This window comes from Macrobrachium rosenbergii, chromosome 26, assembly GCF_040412425.1.
Source record: "Macrobrachium rosenbergii isolate ZJJX-2024 chromosome 26, ASM4041242v1, whole genome shotgun sequence".
Lineage (NCBI taxonomy): Eukaryota > Metazoa > Arthropoda > Malacostraca > Decapoda > Palaemonidae > Macrobrachium > Macrobrachium rosenbergii.
Window position 1 is genome coordinate 15,892,412 of NC_089766.1, and position 15,486 is coordinate 15,907,897.

General features: G+C 33.6%; 1 protein-coding gene across 26 annotated transcripts in view; it reads left to right on the forward strand.

The window, feature by feature from the left end:
- Bap111 (Brahma associated protein 111kD) overlaps window positions 1–15,486 on the forward strand; it is a 167,112-nt gene that overhangs the window by 149,253 nt on the left and 2,373 nt on the right. For 8 of the 26 annotated variants that reach the window (XM_067128362.1, XM_067128371.1, XM_067128381.1 and 5 more), the window contains 6 exons: window positions 3,356–3,431; window positions 9,929–10,057; window positions 10,159–10,331; window positions 11,481–11,588; window positions 11,738–11,989; window positions 14,519–14,558. In XM_067128362.1, coding sequence (XP_066984463.1) covers window positions 3,356–3,431; window positions 9,929–10,057; window positions 10,159–10,331; window positions 11,481–11,588; window positions 11,738–11,989; window positions 14,519–14,558 — 778 coding nt within the window. Of the gene's footprint in view, window positions 1–1,771; window positions 1,848–3,355; window positions 3,432–9,928; window positions 10,058–10,158; window positions 10,332–11,480; window positions 11,589–11,737; window positions 11,990–14,518; window positions 14,559–15,486 lie in introns of all 26 variants that reach the window. The other 18 variants (XM_067128384.1, XM_067128373.1, XM_067128363.1 and 15 more) reach the window with 3 other exon arrangements.

Sequence of the window (15,486 nt, forward strand, 5' to 3'; positions counted from 1 at the left end):
ATTTTATTTGCTGTTTTCACTAAGTATGGTATGAAGTTTAGAACTGCATGGTTATAGGTGAAGGGAATGATTGTAGTGTTGGTGTAATTGTCATTTCTTCAAGTTAGTTACCTTTCATGAATTCATTTGTTGTGGGTATGAAGCACACAGAACCAGGCTCTTGAGCTTTGGGTAACATTGTGGCTCAGCAGTATACTCCCCTTTTGGAAACCACTAGTTTTTTGAGATCAGCAGTTTGAGCAAGGACTCATTAAATTTAGCCAACCTGTTACCCAAACCTCGGGACACTGAAAATTCTCAGGATTTCTAGGGTCATGGTTATATTAATGACGTAGTATGAGAGGTCTTTCTATGTAGTTCTTATGTTTGTGAATGCATTATCCTTGATGTCATCTTTTGTATTTTCATGTTGTCTGTGAACTGACTTGCCAGCTATTAACAATGTAATCTTTGTATTTTAACCCAAGTTGTTGGAAAAAAACTTGGGTAGATCAATTGAAAGTGATGGCTAGATGCTAGATTTGATATTAATAAGTGTAGGACAAAGCAGAGCACTGAAATTTGTGATGAAAGCAATAACTAGCTTGGGATGTATTTGAAATAGTGACACAGATTAGAAAACTTCATAGCATAGTAGAGTTAGTTGTAAGTTTACTTTGAAAACCTAACTCTGAAGCAGAATTACAACTGGTCTTATACATGGCTGTGTGAACTTAAAGAAAATACTCATAAAAAATAAGCATCCTGAACTTTACAATAAAATTCTTGGCATTTCAGAATTATTAGAATTTTTTAGGATATGCAGTACTAATTCAAAATTTTTTTATGCAGTCTTGTTTATGCAGTTAAGAAATGAGATTTTTCCTTGTAAGCAGTTGCTTGTATGTTGTAGTGTGTAGGGATAGTTTCATATGTAAAATTCATGCATTTGATATGAGATTCCCAGTTACTCAGTGCATAAAAAGAGTGCTTGTGCATTTTGTCAAGAAGTCATTACACCTTTATAATGTTGAAGGTTATGAAACCAAATGACGAAGGATGTTAAAATTGTTTACCAAAACTTTTAGTGATTGTTGTCTTTAAGGAAACCTCAAGTACCTTTTAATAATTCACTGTATAGGGTTTTTGCTATTTGTTTGAAACCTGCTCTGAGAGCACTAAAAGGGGAAGAGCTAGGTAAATGTCATGTTTTTGTGCTTCTCATATTCAGAAGGTAAAGCCTTGTTCTGCTGTTGTCTTGTGACCTCAGAAACTAAATTAATCACAACCCTTACAAATGTGCTTTTTGCTGATAGAATTTTAATATTCTTTTTACGTGATTTGGATGTGGTATGTTTGTTCCAGTATATAGGCAGATGGGGATTTGCTTAATATTGTTTCATTGAGTAAGTCTGTTTGATTGCATTGCCATGCTTCTGTTTGTAGATTTATTTTATCACAAGTGAATGTTCACTGTTATTACCAACTCATTTTTAGTAGATTCAGTTATAGGCTTTGTTATACGTTACTATGTTGACCACAGGAATGGTTGGAGTATCTTGGTAAAGAGATTAATTAGAAAAGTATGAGCAGTAAACAGTGTCAGTTGAATAGTTATTTAAATTTATGCCATATCTAGTAACCAGAGAGCATTTTTCCCTTTTGGTACAGTTACAAACGACACTCAGTGCTGCTGCTATTTAAAAAAAAAAAAATTATAACTGCTGGGTACAGGTCTGTTTCAGACCACTAGCATTGGGTATGTCACGTGCTGACTCCCTTTGATTTGCAGGCTGAATACACTAAGGCTCTAGAGGTGTATCACAACTCGCCTGCCTACCAACAGTATCTGGCGGCCAAGTCCAAAGGTAGGTTATAGGAAGCCGGGATTGGGGCCAAAGCAGCACCATAATAAGAGAGTTTGACGCTCCTATTAAAGGCAGCAGCACCGTAGGGTTATACATATCGTGTGGTCAAGTGGAATGATGTATTGAAATCATTCCTGTTTTTCACTTGAGCATGCCCCTTTGATGGTGAAGGTTTACTAAGGCTACAAAGGGAAATTCTGGAAGGCATTATGTACCATTTTCATTTATGGCCTTCATTCAGTGAAAATAAGTTAACTATATTTTGTGTTTTTCAGAATTTTTCTTTATTCTGTTAGAAGTGCATGGTCTCATACCGAGACAACTTCTGATCTTAATTTGATGTTGCATGTTCTGTAGTGAGCTCTTAAGCACTTGCTGTTTGTCATGACTGCTGAATTTACATGAACATTATTGTAGGTAAAAAAGAAATTTTTTCTTTTCTTTGTCATCCACAGTTTGCATTTAACATGGCAAGTAGAATTACAGTGTAATTCTTAAAAGTCCAGGCATCTTACTTGACCAGACATCTTACTTGACAGATAGGTTGACGTAATTCTGGAAACTCCATGTGTCTTTTCAAGTTAGCACATACAATTTCAGGATCACAAGTTCTTCCAACTTTCATCCAGTAATTTTTTTTTATACAAACTGAGAATTAGTTATAGTGGGCAGTTGTGAAATCTTCAGTAGCTTTGGTAAGTTCAGAAAGATTTCCAGAATGCTGTGGTCAGTGTTAATGAATAAAACACAAAAGTAGGGCCTTGATTTTGGCATGCAGAAAATTAGGTGAGCAGTGTAATTGGGCATAGTCTATATGTACAACCATTCATATTGTCAAAATCATGTAAGTAATGCATAACACTTAATATATATTATGCTCATTGAATCCTTCTATATTTAAGACAAAGTGTATTGTTTCTTGTAAAATTATGAAAAATTTGATGATTAAGCTTTTCAGCAGCTTGGCCCACATCCAACTTTATATATATATATAGGTATTATGTTAGGAAACTAACAGTCATGGTATTCACTTTGAATTACATTTTGAACTTGAGACTTTGGAGTGTAATTTAGTGATATGACAGATTTACCGAACTTGGATGTCAGTGTGTAGCTTATGGTACTAGCTAAAACAGTCAGCTGAGAGCGCCTTAGAATTAGCATCTTGTCACAGACCTTGACGTAATCCTTTCTGAGTTTCTGTCACTGTTTTAGTTCTTGCATGTGTTTGGTACTGCTGTGGCATTGCTTGTATGTGGAGAGTAATTTGCATGCAGCTTCACTTTGAAATTAATTAGAATGGAAATTCCTTTTGCTCCTGTTGTTCTTCGTCCTTCGTTGTTAGATTTTTTTTTATTCTGCCAACATACAACATTAACAAAATAACATGGGTTTCTTTTGTAAATTTATTTCGTCTTGTTGCACTTTAATCGCCATTCTTAGCACATTGACAGCATTTTCACTTGTTGTAAACTACAGTACTTGCATTTGTGGTTTTTGTTTTGCAGCTTGAGTATGAAAAGGCTATGAAAACATATCATGCTTCGCCGAGTTATCAGGCATACTTGAATGCCAAAACAAAGGGTGAGTATGAATCTGGTTTTTGTTTTCCCATCATTTTGTGTATTTAAACATTTTTCCACTACCTTTTCATCTGAAACACTGCATCAACTATTGTGTGTGTGCTGTAAAGCATTTCTCAGATAATGAAAGAATCTTTTTTGGTGGTTTTAAAAGTTGTACTTCTTCATATCAGTGAATTTTGTTTATGTGAATTTTCATATTGTTTAAAGTGTAAGTAAACACTACAGAATGGGGTTTCGTATTTACTACTCTTGGTGTTGCATTTCTTATTAAGTTTTAGAAAAGGATTTTTAGTAACAAAGTCATTGGTCATTTAAGAGAAAGATATATCAGTGAGGATATAAAGAAATATGAAGCTTGTCATGTTGTTTTAAAATTTAAGCCTACTAATGTGAGTGACAGTTATTAGTAGTGAAAGAAACTTGCCCTTGTTTTAGTAGTTCTTGAATGTTACTCATACAATTCTTATAGCTCCAAGTACATTGTTTTTTCCACAGTATTTCAATCTTTTTCCATTCCTCCCATCCCATATGGTTGTGTAGCATCCTCAGATTTTCTTGCTTTAGTTTTCAGCTCATTTCAGTTACATTGTTTTATTCCATGTTAGTAGTCTAGGACTCAGACTCAGATTGAGGCCTTCTGTTAGGCTGTTATGTTAGCGAGTTTTGCAGTTCATATCTTAGTTTCAGTAAGTTTTTCTTCGTAGGTCTGCCAAGGGTTTTTGGTTGGGCCCTACTGATAACAAATTTACCATTTGCCATACTGATAACAAATTTACCATTTGCCAAGTAATGAGGAATTAAAAGATAAGGAGGGTTTAAACTTTTAATTGATTTCATTTATATAATGTAGTACTAAATCTGTTTTCATGAAGTTCAGCAGGGCCATATTAATTCAAAGTCAGTCAGTGGAGTCATAATAGGTTATTCTTAGGGTACTTGTGACTTATCACAAGGTCTCATTTTCCTTTTTAATGTTTAATGAAAAATATAGAAAGGAAATTGTTGCTGAATTTATTACTACATAATAAACTAAAAATTTAAGATAAACTATTAAAAAAAACTTTTTCAGTCTCGTAAATGCAGAAAAGATGTAGAAAGATTTGATTATCTGACATGTTTCTTGAAGACCTTCATTGTTTTTCTTCACATATGTAAAACTACCAGATATAACATTCTTAATCTGCAGCTAGCAAACAGTTATTACATGGCATATAAGTTAATGTAGTAACTCTAGCTCTCAGTAAAAGGGCTGGTATTATGTACATTACCGTACACACTCGTGTATTATTCCACTCCATGTAATGTTGGACCCCCAGTGCTTTACTGCATATATTAGGATTTTAGCATATTCCCCATGTAATGTTCAAGTTTTGATTCTGGCAATAAGCCTAGGCTTTGTTTCTATATATTTGGAATCAAAATGTGATTGTAGCCTAGACTATGTTAGCAGTCGCTACCATAGCCTAGTCTAAGATTCTGACATCTAAAAATTGAGTTAAACTAAAAAGCTAAAAGCTTAGAATATGCCTATAAAATGTATAGGAAATCAGTATATACTCATGTTAAGTCATTAAAATTAACTATAATAAACAAAAGAAAAAAAAACTTCCAACCTCCTTTATTTACAATTGTTTTGTCATAACTACTGCAAGCTTGCCAAGCAACTACTGTAACTAGCGGTTCTGCTAGTTACAGTGTAATCATCATACATTTCTTCTTTAATCCCTCTTCAACCACTAAAACTAGCGAACAGTATAATAACCATTCATTTCTATTCTTTAATCTCATTTTACCCAATTCCACTCTTCTTTTAACTCTGTTGCCCTGTTACTGTTCCTTATATCAAAAGTTTTAAAAATATTTTTACTTAGTACCCTTCACAGTATGTCGTCAGATACATACAGGAAGTTTACTGCTGAATTTTAACTGCACAATTCTTTGTGAATCATAAGTAAAGAGAGATCAGCTGATGAAATACAAATGGCAGCTAATACTTGTTTACATTTGAGAAATGTAGGCTACACTTATTATAGCCTGGAACAGCTGTAAATATAGAAACAACATTAACAATGATAAAATACTGTAATAATAAAAACAGTTTGTCAGCTTCTGTGGAAGGAAATGCTACTTTGTTGACTTCCATTGTTGGGAAATCCAAAGCATAGGCTTAACCTACAATGAGCAGAAAGTTCGTACAGGGTGACGAGACATGCACGAACATATTGCTATTTCTTAAAGATCCCCTCCTATTGTTTTCAAAGGGAAAAAATTTATTTTTTGACTGCTTGGCACCTTAACTGGTGTTTCCCCTACACAAAATGACTAAGTGGTATTTATTACTAACACTCCGGTAAAACTGATGGGCTTCAGTAAGCAATCTTTTGTTTACAAATTCCGATGCATTTGAGCGTGATTTTCTGACATTCAGTGCTATTTTTCTCGAGTCCCATGGCTCCAGGCAAACAACTGGAAAGAGATGGGGTTTTTGCTATCATAACCCTTTACAAAGAGGGGCTAAGATCTGGGCTCATAGCCAAAAGCTTAAATTAAAGCAAAGAGTAGTTCAGAGGTGCTGGGTGAGATATCATGAAAGTGGGGAGTCAAGTATTCCAACAGCTCTTCCTAGGTTTGGGCATCCCAGAAAAATTTCTTAGAGTTTCTCGCAAAATAGAGCGTGTATTGGAAAAAGAGCCCTCCCTTATAGCTCGCAAAGTGAAAGAAGAGTATCCAGACGATCTTCAGGATGTCTCTGTGAGGTGCACAAGCGACAATTTGGCAAAATATCGCAGCTTTTGTGCCAAGGTTACACCAATATTGAGTGTTCAAAACATTATAGATAGGAAGACATTTTCACAGGAATACGAATCAAAAAATCAATGTTTTCCTTTGAAAACAATGGGAGGGGATCTTTAAGAAATAGAGATAAGTTTGTGCGTGTCTCATCACCCTGTACGAACTTTCCACTTCTATTGTAGTTTCAAAATCTGCCAGTTTCCAAAACTATACCTCATGTAATGTTCGACCCCAAAATTTTAAGCCATAAAATTGGCCTTTAAATATCGGAACATTACACGAGTATATACGGTACATTAAAATTTGCAGTGAATTATATTTTAGTAAACCTCTCCATTTCTCCTATCACCTTTGGAAATATTGTTGTGTTAGGCTAGGAAACTTTTACAAGAGTTGCAAACATTTTTCACTCAAGACTACATGTACATGGTAAAGCATATGCCATACTTTGTGCAAAAACAAGAGATTTGTTCTTACTTTTAATATGCAGGAGTTTTTATTTGATTCTGTTGTGTTTGAGAAGTGGGAATGCAGGGTATGTGGTAGTAGTCTTTAAAGATCACTAGGGTAAGCACAATGTCTGTTTTTAAAAAATACAAACAAATACAAAAACATTTTGTTGCATATACACAAGAGATTTGTCAGTAATGTATTTTGTCTTGATATAATACTTTCCATATGACAAATGACTCGTTCTTCCTACTTTTTATATGTAGGAATCTATGTTTGAGTTTGTGATGTTGGAGAAGTGGGAATGCATGGTGTATGATAGTCTTAATAGATCACTGGAGTAGGCAAAATGTCTGTTTTTTTTTTGCTACATACAAATACCAGAACATTTTGTTTTCTTTTACATCATTTTTTTTTATTCTTAACCCAGCTTTTTGAATTTATTTTTCTGTTTACCTATGATAACTACTGCAAATCAATTCAGTAGACAGGATATGTCCAGTGATGTGGAAATAGATTCTCACAAAAATTAACTTTCTCTTATTGACCATACAGATAAAAGGGAAAAATAACTTCAGACCATAATAGTTGTATAGGAGACAAATAAGATTTGGGCTTTTTGTAGTTATTTCACATTGATAGCCTCATTTATTCTGTCCTTATTTAATGTTCTGTGAGCTATATGTATATTCAGTATTTCTCTGAATTTTTCTTTCTGTGTTTAGCCCAAATGTATAGTTTCATTCTAGAGCAAATCTAGACTAATTACACAATTTTTTGCACAATTTATTTGTTCTCGATTCTGGAAAATATTTTCTTTTATCAAATAGGAATTATAGCTATGCAGTAGATAATGGGATCAGTTTAAAAAATTAATATATTTAAATGTTCTTTAGTGTATCAAATACTGCATTGTTTTATTTATTTTATTTTTGAGATGATGGAATTGGCTTAACCTTTAGACCTTGTAAGGTAGAATCATAAAGAGTGCTGCAGTGTCTGATGGAATACTGTTCAGTGTTGTTTTTATTTAGATCATTTGTTCTTGTATTCACTTCAGTTAATTTTAGAGTTTAGTTTGAGAATCATCTCAGACTCTCGGTCATCTTCACAAGACATGTCATGGTTTAAAGGTTATCAATTTCTCCGTTTCGAATGGTATGGAATTGTTTATATTTGTAACTTTATTGTACTTGATGTAGGTAAAATACCTTTCATAGCCTTTCTTAAATGTATAGTTCTTTTTTTTAGGGGGCATGAAAAGTTAAGCAGTACATGAAAAGTTTTGAAGGGGTACGGGTACTTGTGTCTGAAGTAAGATAACTTTTTAGTCATTTCATGTTCAGTGAGTAAATCTATTTGTCATGTATATTCATAACATTTCAGTGGGTAACATAGAAAATGATTAGTGATCAATAGGAAGTTTTATTCTTTATTCCATATAGATCTTTGTGTCATATGTAGCTAAAATACTGCAAGTCAGTCAGTCAGAAGAGGCACTAAAATTCTTAAATGTTCTCAACATGCTTTCCTGGATAATCATCCTGTAAGTCACATGTTGAGCAGTCATCTACAGATTCAGTACTCTTATACAGCAATGAGTAAAGATTAATCTTGCTTTTGTCAGAGGTACCTAGATTATTGTAGGAAGCTGTGTGTAACAAGCTCAGACTGTTTGGATTGTAACATAAAGCATTCAGTCCTTTTGAAGACCAAATTTAATAACACCTAACAAAGTATTTTTCTTTTGTCTTCATTTAAATGCCATTTTGATTTATTTGTAAAATGTAAAAGTACTAGATTTGAAAACCAGCCTTTGAAAAACGTAGATAAGTATGGTAGAGAGAGAATATTAAGGAAACAGGAAAGAATCAAGAAGATATATTGAAAGAATTAGACAGCTAAATAGTTGGATGATTTGAAACTTTTCCCCATAGAACATCTTGAATAAGGTTTCTGTTTACTAGTAAACTATTCAAGCAAAGAGTGAACGGTTTACTCTCAAAGTTTTGAAAAATTTTAACCGTAACTGGTTTACTATTTTTGCGGATTACACTAGGTGAACAATTGATATATTCATTTATGATGATAATATTGTATAATTTCTTGATAAAAAATGTAAAAGAATTTACATAACATGTGTAAACATGTAACTATTTGTCATTAATGAGTCAAAGATTGATACTCCATTAAACAGGCCAAGACCATAGTGTCAAGTGCAGAATGGGAAAGTTAGGGTCTGTTTTTAGGGAAAGGAATTCTCTAGATGGTATTGAAGAGCATTTAGTGCTTTTCCGACAAGATATATTTCTTTTTTTCATTTATTCTCTTTGCATGATATGGTTAATTATCCCATACAATGCTGAGACATCTAATAATAGAAATTATTTTACTGAAACTTCTAACAATTTTCTCAGAGAACATAGAAAATATCATTAAATAAACTTTACTTTCTTTTTATACATTTCTCATGTACTGTAATTGCAATAAGTTTCTGATGAGCTTCTTACACCTCTTCCTGTAATTATCAGTGTTGTCTTGAGTCAGTTCAGATTTTTCACAGTTGCTTGTTTGCTTCGTGGTAGGTGTGTTAGAGTATGTCCATATTTTAGAAAAATGGGAAAGGTTTTGGAAAGCAACCATGAAAATAGATTTGAACTTTTTACTAACTATATCAACTACAGCATTAAGGTGGTTTTTCTTACCAGTTTAGTTTGGTATTCGTCTTTTAAATAACCTTGAAGTGAAGTTACTCTAGTACATGTTGATATATGTTCAAGTTGGTATTACGTACAGGTTACGGATACACTACAGTTATGAGTTGATGTCATGTAATTTTTTTTTTTTTAGTCCTTTTTTCTTGGTTGTTTTGAAGACCTATTTGTTATTTTAGATTTTAATCAGAAAAGTATTATGGCCTCCGGGTGGCTGATTTGAAGTTTAGGCTGCATACTGAATGGCGATTTGCTGTATCTCTTACTTAACATATATAACACAACTTTTACATAGAATAGTTTCTGTTTAATTGTAGACTGGCTAGTTAGTAAGTATTGACAGAAATTGTTTTGCTTATGAATGATCAGGTAAAATTTGTTCATCTTTTTGTCTCTAAAAAGACTTCAGTATGACTGAAATCTGTAAATATGTCATAATATATTTGAAAAGTTAAGGTACCCTAGTAATGTTATTCATAAGTAAATTACTTATTTTATTACACTTGCTGATGAATCACATTGTTTCTTTACTGATTAGGGTTTTACCACCCAGCAGGAACGGCAGCAGTGGAAGAGAAGGAAGTCCTGGACCGCTCATCCAGCTCTACAGCTGTTGGTACCAAACTTGACAGGCGGATTGATATCCAACCAGCGGAAGATGAGGATGGTATGTGATCAATTTCTTTAAGTGTTGTATTATTTTTTGTCTGTTGATATGGCCATACATAGATTTAGTGACATTTAATACTGTACATTTTTTTTTTCCAGATTATGACGATGGATTAAGTGTTAAACACGTTTCTCATGCAAGATATGTACGTAATCATCGCTTGATCAATGAAATTTTTAGTGACACAGTGGTTCCAGATGTGAGGTCTGTAGTGACAAGCCAGCGTCTTACTGTTCTGCGTCGACAAGTCCAGTCTTTAACAATGCATCAGGTAAGACAATTTAGTTGTTTTGTATTGGGTAAGGATAATGCACCTTGAATGCTTTACAATTTCGTATCTTATTTGCTTTTTTGCATTCTGTTTTTCGTCCGCAAAACAGAAGTGAATACTAGTGTCATCTGTCAGCCTGACATTAGAATGCGACTGTAAAACTGTCAACAAAGCAAGCAATAGGGATTATTAGAAATAAGAGACAAGTTTATCTGGAAAAATATTGAAAACTTTATCAGGATCCATTCCTCACTTAACACTATTGTATGGTTAGGTTCCAAAGACCAGATCATTATACTAAACAAAAATTGGCATTATTCAAAAGTTAGGGAAACTTAAGACTGTGTTTGGGCTTAAATGTACATGTTTATGAAATGTTCTTGGCTTGAGGTTGGCAAAGTGACAAGTGGTCACACCAGATGGGAATTACAGGCATGGAGAAGTTTTGTTTGATTGACTTGTGGCATAGAGAAGTCCATTAAGCATATAGTTCTCTGTAGTAAATTGCCATTTGCTGTATTAAAATTTGTAAATGAAGGTTATCCTGAAAAATCAAGAGGCAGGCAGCATTCAGATGCCTGTTGATTCAAAAGGACTAAATCACAGAGTAGATAATTTTTTTTTGTGCTGTATTTACTTCTTTCTGTTTTAAAATGCCAGCAGACATGGGCACAAAAAGTACAGCATGTCTGTCTCAAAAAACATCAGCGACAATCGGTACCAAGATTTAATAACAACTAGTTATGGAACAAGCTAGGAAGATTGCTTTTCTATCTATACTATTCTTGGAGCATGGGTAGACAAAAAATGAAATCCTAACAATTCCTGAATGGTTCTGGTTAAATAAGTTGCAAAACTTTGTCAAAATCTGTTCCCACCTAGTACAAGCTTTCACCATGTTGCCAACTCAGTTTATGAAACTTTCTGGATCATGTTACTTTATGAAGGTTGAATATTTCAGCTCGGTGATTTGGTTAAACTTTCCAATGAGAATCATTTTGGGTTTATACAGAATACTCATTTCATATAACTTTGCATATATGCTCGTTGCTTTATTGTTTGTCACTCTTAGGAATGGTAGTTATTCGATACAATATTTTTAGAAAGATTAGTTGGTAATTTTTTACACAAATTTTTCTTTTCTTTCAGAAAAAACTGGAAACTGAACTGCAACAAATTGAGGAAAAGTTTGAGGCTAAAAAGAGAAAGTTTGTAGAAGCAGGGGATAGTTTTCAAGGTGAATTAAAGAAAGTTAAGGTAAATAACCTCAGGTATCTAATACTTTGTTAATGTTTTGTGTGGTTTTTGATTTAGGGTAGTAATTTTGCTTTTGTTAATAATGCAGGGGAGTAATGTTGCTTTTGTTAGTAATGCAGTAGTAAATCTGAAGACATTTTCTTTTGTAGGCTATGGCTCCCAAATTAGACGAGGCATCATTTGCTGCTATGGTTGAACGTCAGAAAGAAGTCTTGCGAAGGGAAGCTGAGGAGAGACAGAGGAGTGCCCAGGGTCTTCCTGTGCGACCCCCTTCAGCATCTTCCCAAGGAGGATCTGCTAGCAATCCTTCAAATCGTGAGGATAGCAGTGAAGCTGCAGGACCTGCTCCTCAGAATACTGCTACTCCAGTTGAAGCTTCCTCTTCACCGGCACCCATGCAGGTACATGCTGATTCAAAGTAGTTTGGGTGCATTGCATTAACATGTAAAAGTTATTCTTGTACAATGTGGTGTTTGAACAGAAGGCACATCAATTATTAAGTAAAAACCATATGAAGTATTGATTTCTGAAGATGATTATAGTGTTTTAATCTGATGCAGTATTATCGGTTATCATTCCTTTGTCATAGCCAGTCTGAGTTTCACAGGTGTTGAAATCAAGATCATGTTATGGAAAATGATGAACTCCAGTTAATGGAAGTGATGTTTCAGACCGTCTTGAATTGCATTCATTTGTAATTCCTCAGACTTTAATGACATCCATTGTAATGCAATTCTGAAAATAGCCCTATTCTTATTATGGTAGATTCTTACCTTAGAATTTAATACTAATACTTATTTTATTCTTTCAGCCTTCATTGTTTGGAAAGAATATTAATTTTAGAAAGATTTATTTTCCATTTTGACAGCTATTTCATATCATCCTTGAACCTTCTTCATGTAGCAGGCAGGTTACATTGCTAAATATTTAAACAAAAATAAGCGATTATGTTAAGTAATAATACTCTTGATGTTAAGCCAGTTGAGATTTTAACCTACTAAGTTAGCGGTGCTCGAATTCCCTCGGATGGCGCTGAGTTGCTTTCCTGGCCACAGTTCTTGGGCTTCAACCTTAAATATTGTACAGTCAATCATTCATTCTAATTCTCTTAGCCACCTGTCAATGTTTACTGTATACTGTACAGACCAAATCCAACCTAATCCTGAAAGGAGGTTGAGGTTGGTTTCAGTTGTGTGCACACTGCAGATGTCCCATAAGGTACTTGGAACAAGTGTGTTATATTAGTTACAAGGTGAAATCAACTGTAATACTCAACTAATCATACATAACAGAAATGCAACCCTTAGCTGTTCATTGAACTTTGCTAATATTTTGTAGTAGTACAAACTAATTGTGCCATAAAATGTGCAAACCTTATATCTTACATAAGCCAACACTGTGCAGTATAGTTTATTCTTAGTCAAAAATAGTCATCTCAGATAAGTATCTGTCACCAGAGGGACTGTGTGTTAGTTCCAATGTGAGCACCACGTCTTCAGTTTACACATTTCTTTTTAAGTTAGTGTAATGGTTCTGTACTTATAGAAGGTGTATGTTGTTGACTTGGCACACAGGATATAGTTACAAATAATTTTTAAAAACTAAATAATCATCTCATTGAGAAAGTCTGTTTAGCATAGTGAAATTCTGTAATTAGCAGATTAAAGAAATGAAGGACAATTTGACTTTCACTCCAGGAAGGATCATCATGAATTATAAAGAAACCAAGAAGAACCTAAGTTCCAATAAAAGGAGCATTTCGTTCAATTCAGGGCCTATAATAGGACAAGTTCTGTAACACTTTTGTTAGTTGATATCGCATCAACATCTTTCGGTAACTGCGCTAGACATTCAGCATCACTTCTACAAGTTCAGCACTCAGTTTCATGTAACCCTGAGTGAAGGTTTCTTGGAGGTAACCACATCTGCTTGATTGTCTTGAGAGTGATGAACCAATTTTCCATTGGAGTCAGAAGATCATTACTCCTTTCCCAATTCAAATGTATGTCATATTTCTGTGGGAAGAGTCTTGTTTCACATATGTGCTCTGGGTGTCCATGGGAAAATGAATTATGATTATAAGTGTACAACAGGATAAAACCAGGAGGCAGGTTCTTAGAGCAGCTTCATTATCAGTTGAATTTTTATTGTTCCACCGTACAATTTGTTGATCATTTAGTAGTTATTCAATCCTTTGACAGTTTTGTACAGTATTGTTCATAATGAGATAAAAGTTTTGTATTGTGCATTAATGTACCTTAATCTGTTAATTGTTGTTGAGGATCATCCATGAAGTCTGAAACCCTTGAGATACGTAAGATCCCTGAAGTTAACCACTCCATATTGTCTGTTTTATTGATGTCCAGTTCGACCCAGATGCTAATAAGCTTCAGCATTGCATCACACTAAGTTGAGACTTGACAAGATGATAGATATAAACTAAAAAGCAATGTAACCCAGTTAGGGAAATGTCTCATTTGCTTCAGATTACTGAGGCAGTAATGTTGTATGTGATGTACTGAGTGAGAAGGCCTCCCAAAATGAAGGTTACTCACATGATGGTGTTGATGACTATTCTTGGCTAACTATGCTGTTTCCTGCGTTGTAGAATAAGTATAATAAGAACTTTTTATTTTTGGAACTTCAACATTGTTAAATGTTTTAATGGATCTTCATTATAATGAGCAGATAAGCTTAATTTTTTCGTAGGTTAACTTGCAGTTTCCTGTGACCAGGTGTTATCAAGTACTGTTGATGTTGAAGAGTGAATGAATTATATAGTATTTTCATTGTAAATAAATTTCAAAGGGTGACAAAGATAACAAGAAAATGGCTGTAAGTTTCTCTCAATTTCTCTTTAGTACCTGTTAGTATTAAACTTGAAATTGCCATATCGAGCTACTCTGTCTCACAATTGTTTTGAACTGCAGGAGAATGACATGGGCGGAGAGGATGATAGCAAGATGGAAGGTGAGAGTACACGACGATTATCCTAAAGTATTTTAGCTTAATTTAAGCAATATTAACACTACAATAAGTTACTAGCATTTGTAGGGTAAAGTGAAAATTTATTTTTTTTACTTTGTATTTGAAGTGGAGTGTGACTTCAGGAGTAACATATTCATTTGAATGTTGTGTTTCTTAGCTATCAGTAGTTTAGAAAAGTTTTTACAAGCAACATGTTTAATGAAATTTTATATCTCTACCTATGCATGCATACTCTACTAATCCTTTGCAGTAATACTCAGTGCATGTAGAAAGCTTCTTTAGTTTTTTTTTTTTTTAGAAAACTTATGCATTGGTCTTCTGCTCAGTATAGAGATGATGATACTATATTGGTTTGTTTAAAAGGGCTTAAATTATTTTCATTTTGTAGAGGCACACAAAATTATCAGTATTTTTAAAGGCTGATCATATATTTAAAATGAGAAAAGTAAAATTCAAGTTGATAATTATGTTATTAGAAAATTATTTTTCCTTTTGTAAACTATGAAGCCTTTAAAAGTGAATGTGCAATAGATCTTGAGTATATAAGAAATAATTTAGAATTACTGAAAGGAATGTTTTTATGATAGCAAGTGTAATATTAAATTATGTTGAAAAGCTTTAGATAGAAAGGCATGAACAATAATTTTGAACTTGAACAGTAGTATAGCTGTTTGTTAAGCATTTTCAACTAGACTGTATATTTTGACCACAGATTTGATAGATTAGCTGAAGTACTGTATCTGTAGAGTATCCTGTCATAGAAAATCCTATGGTGATTTATGAATAATTTTGTTTTGTTTTCAGTTATTCTGTTTTATGAAATTGATTTGACTTATCATTATTTCTTTTAAATTTGGTTAATATTTCAGTACATAGCAGTACTGGTTTATTTTTCATTATATCCTAATTC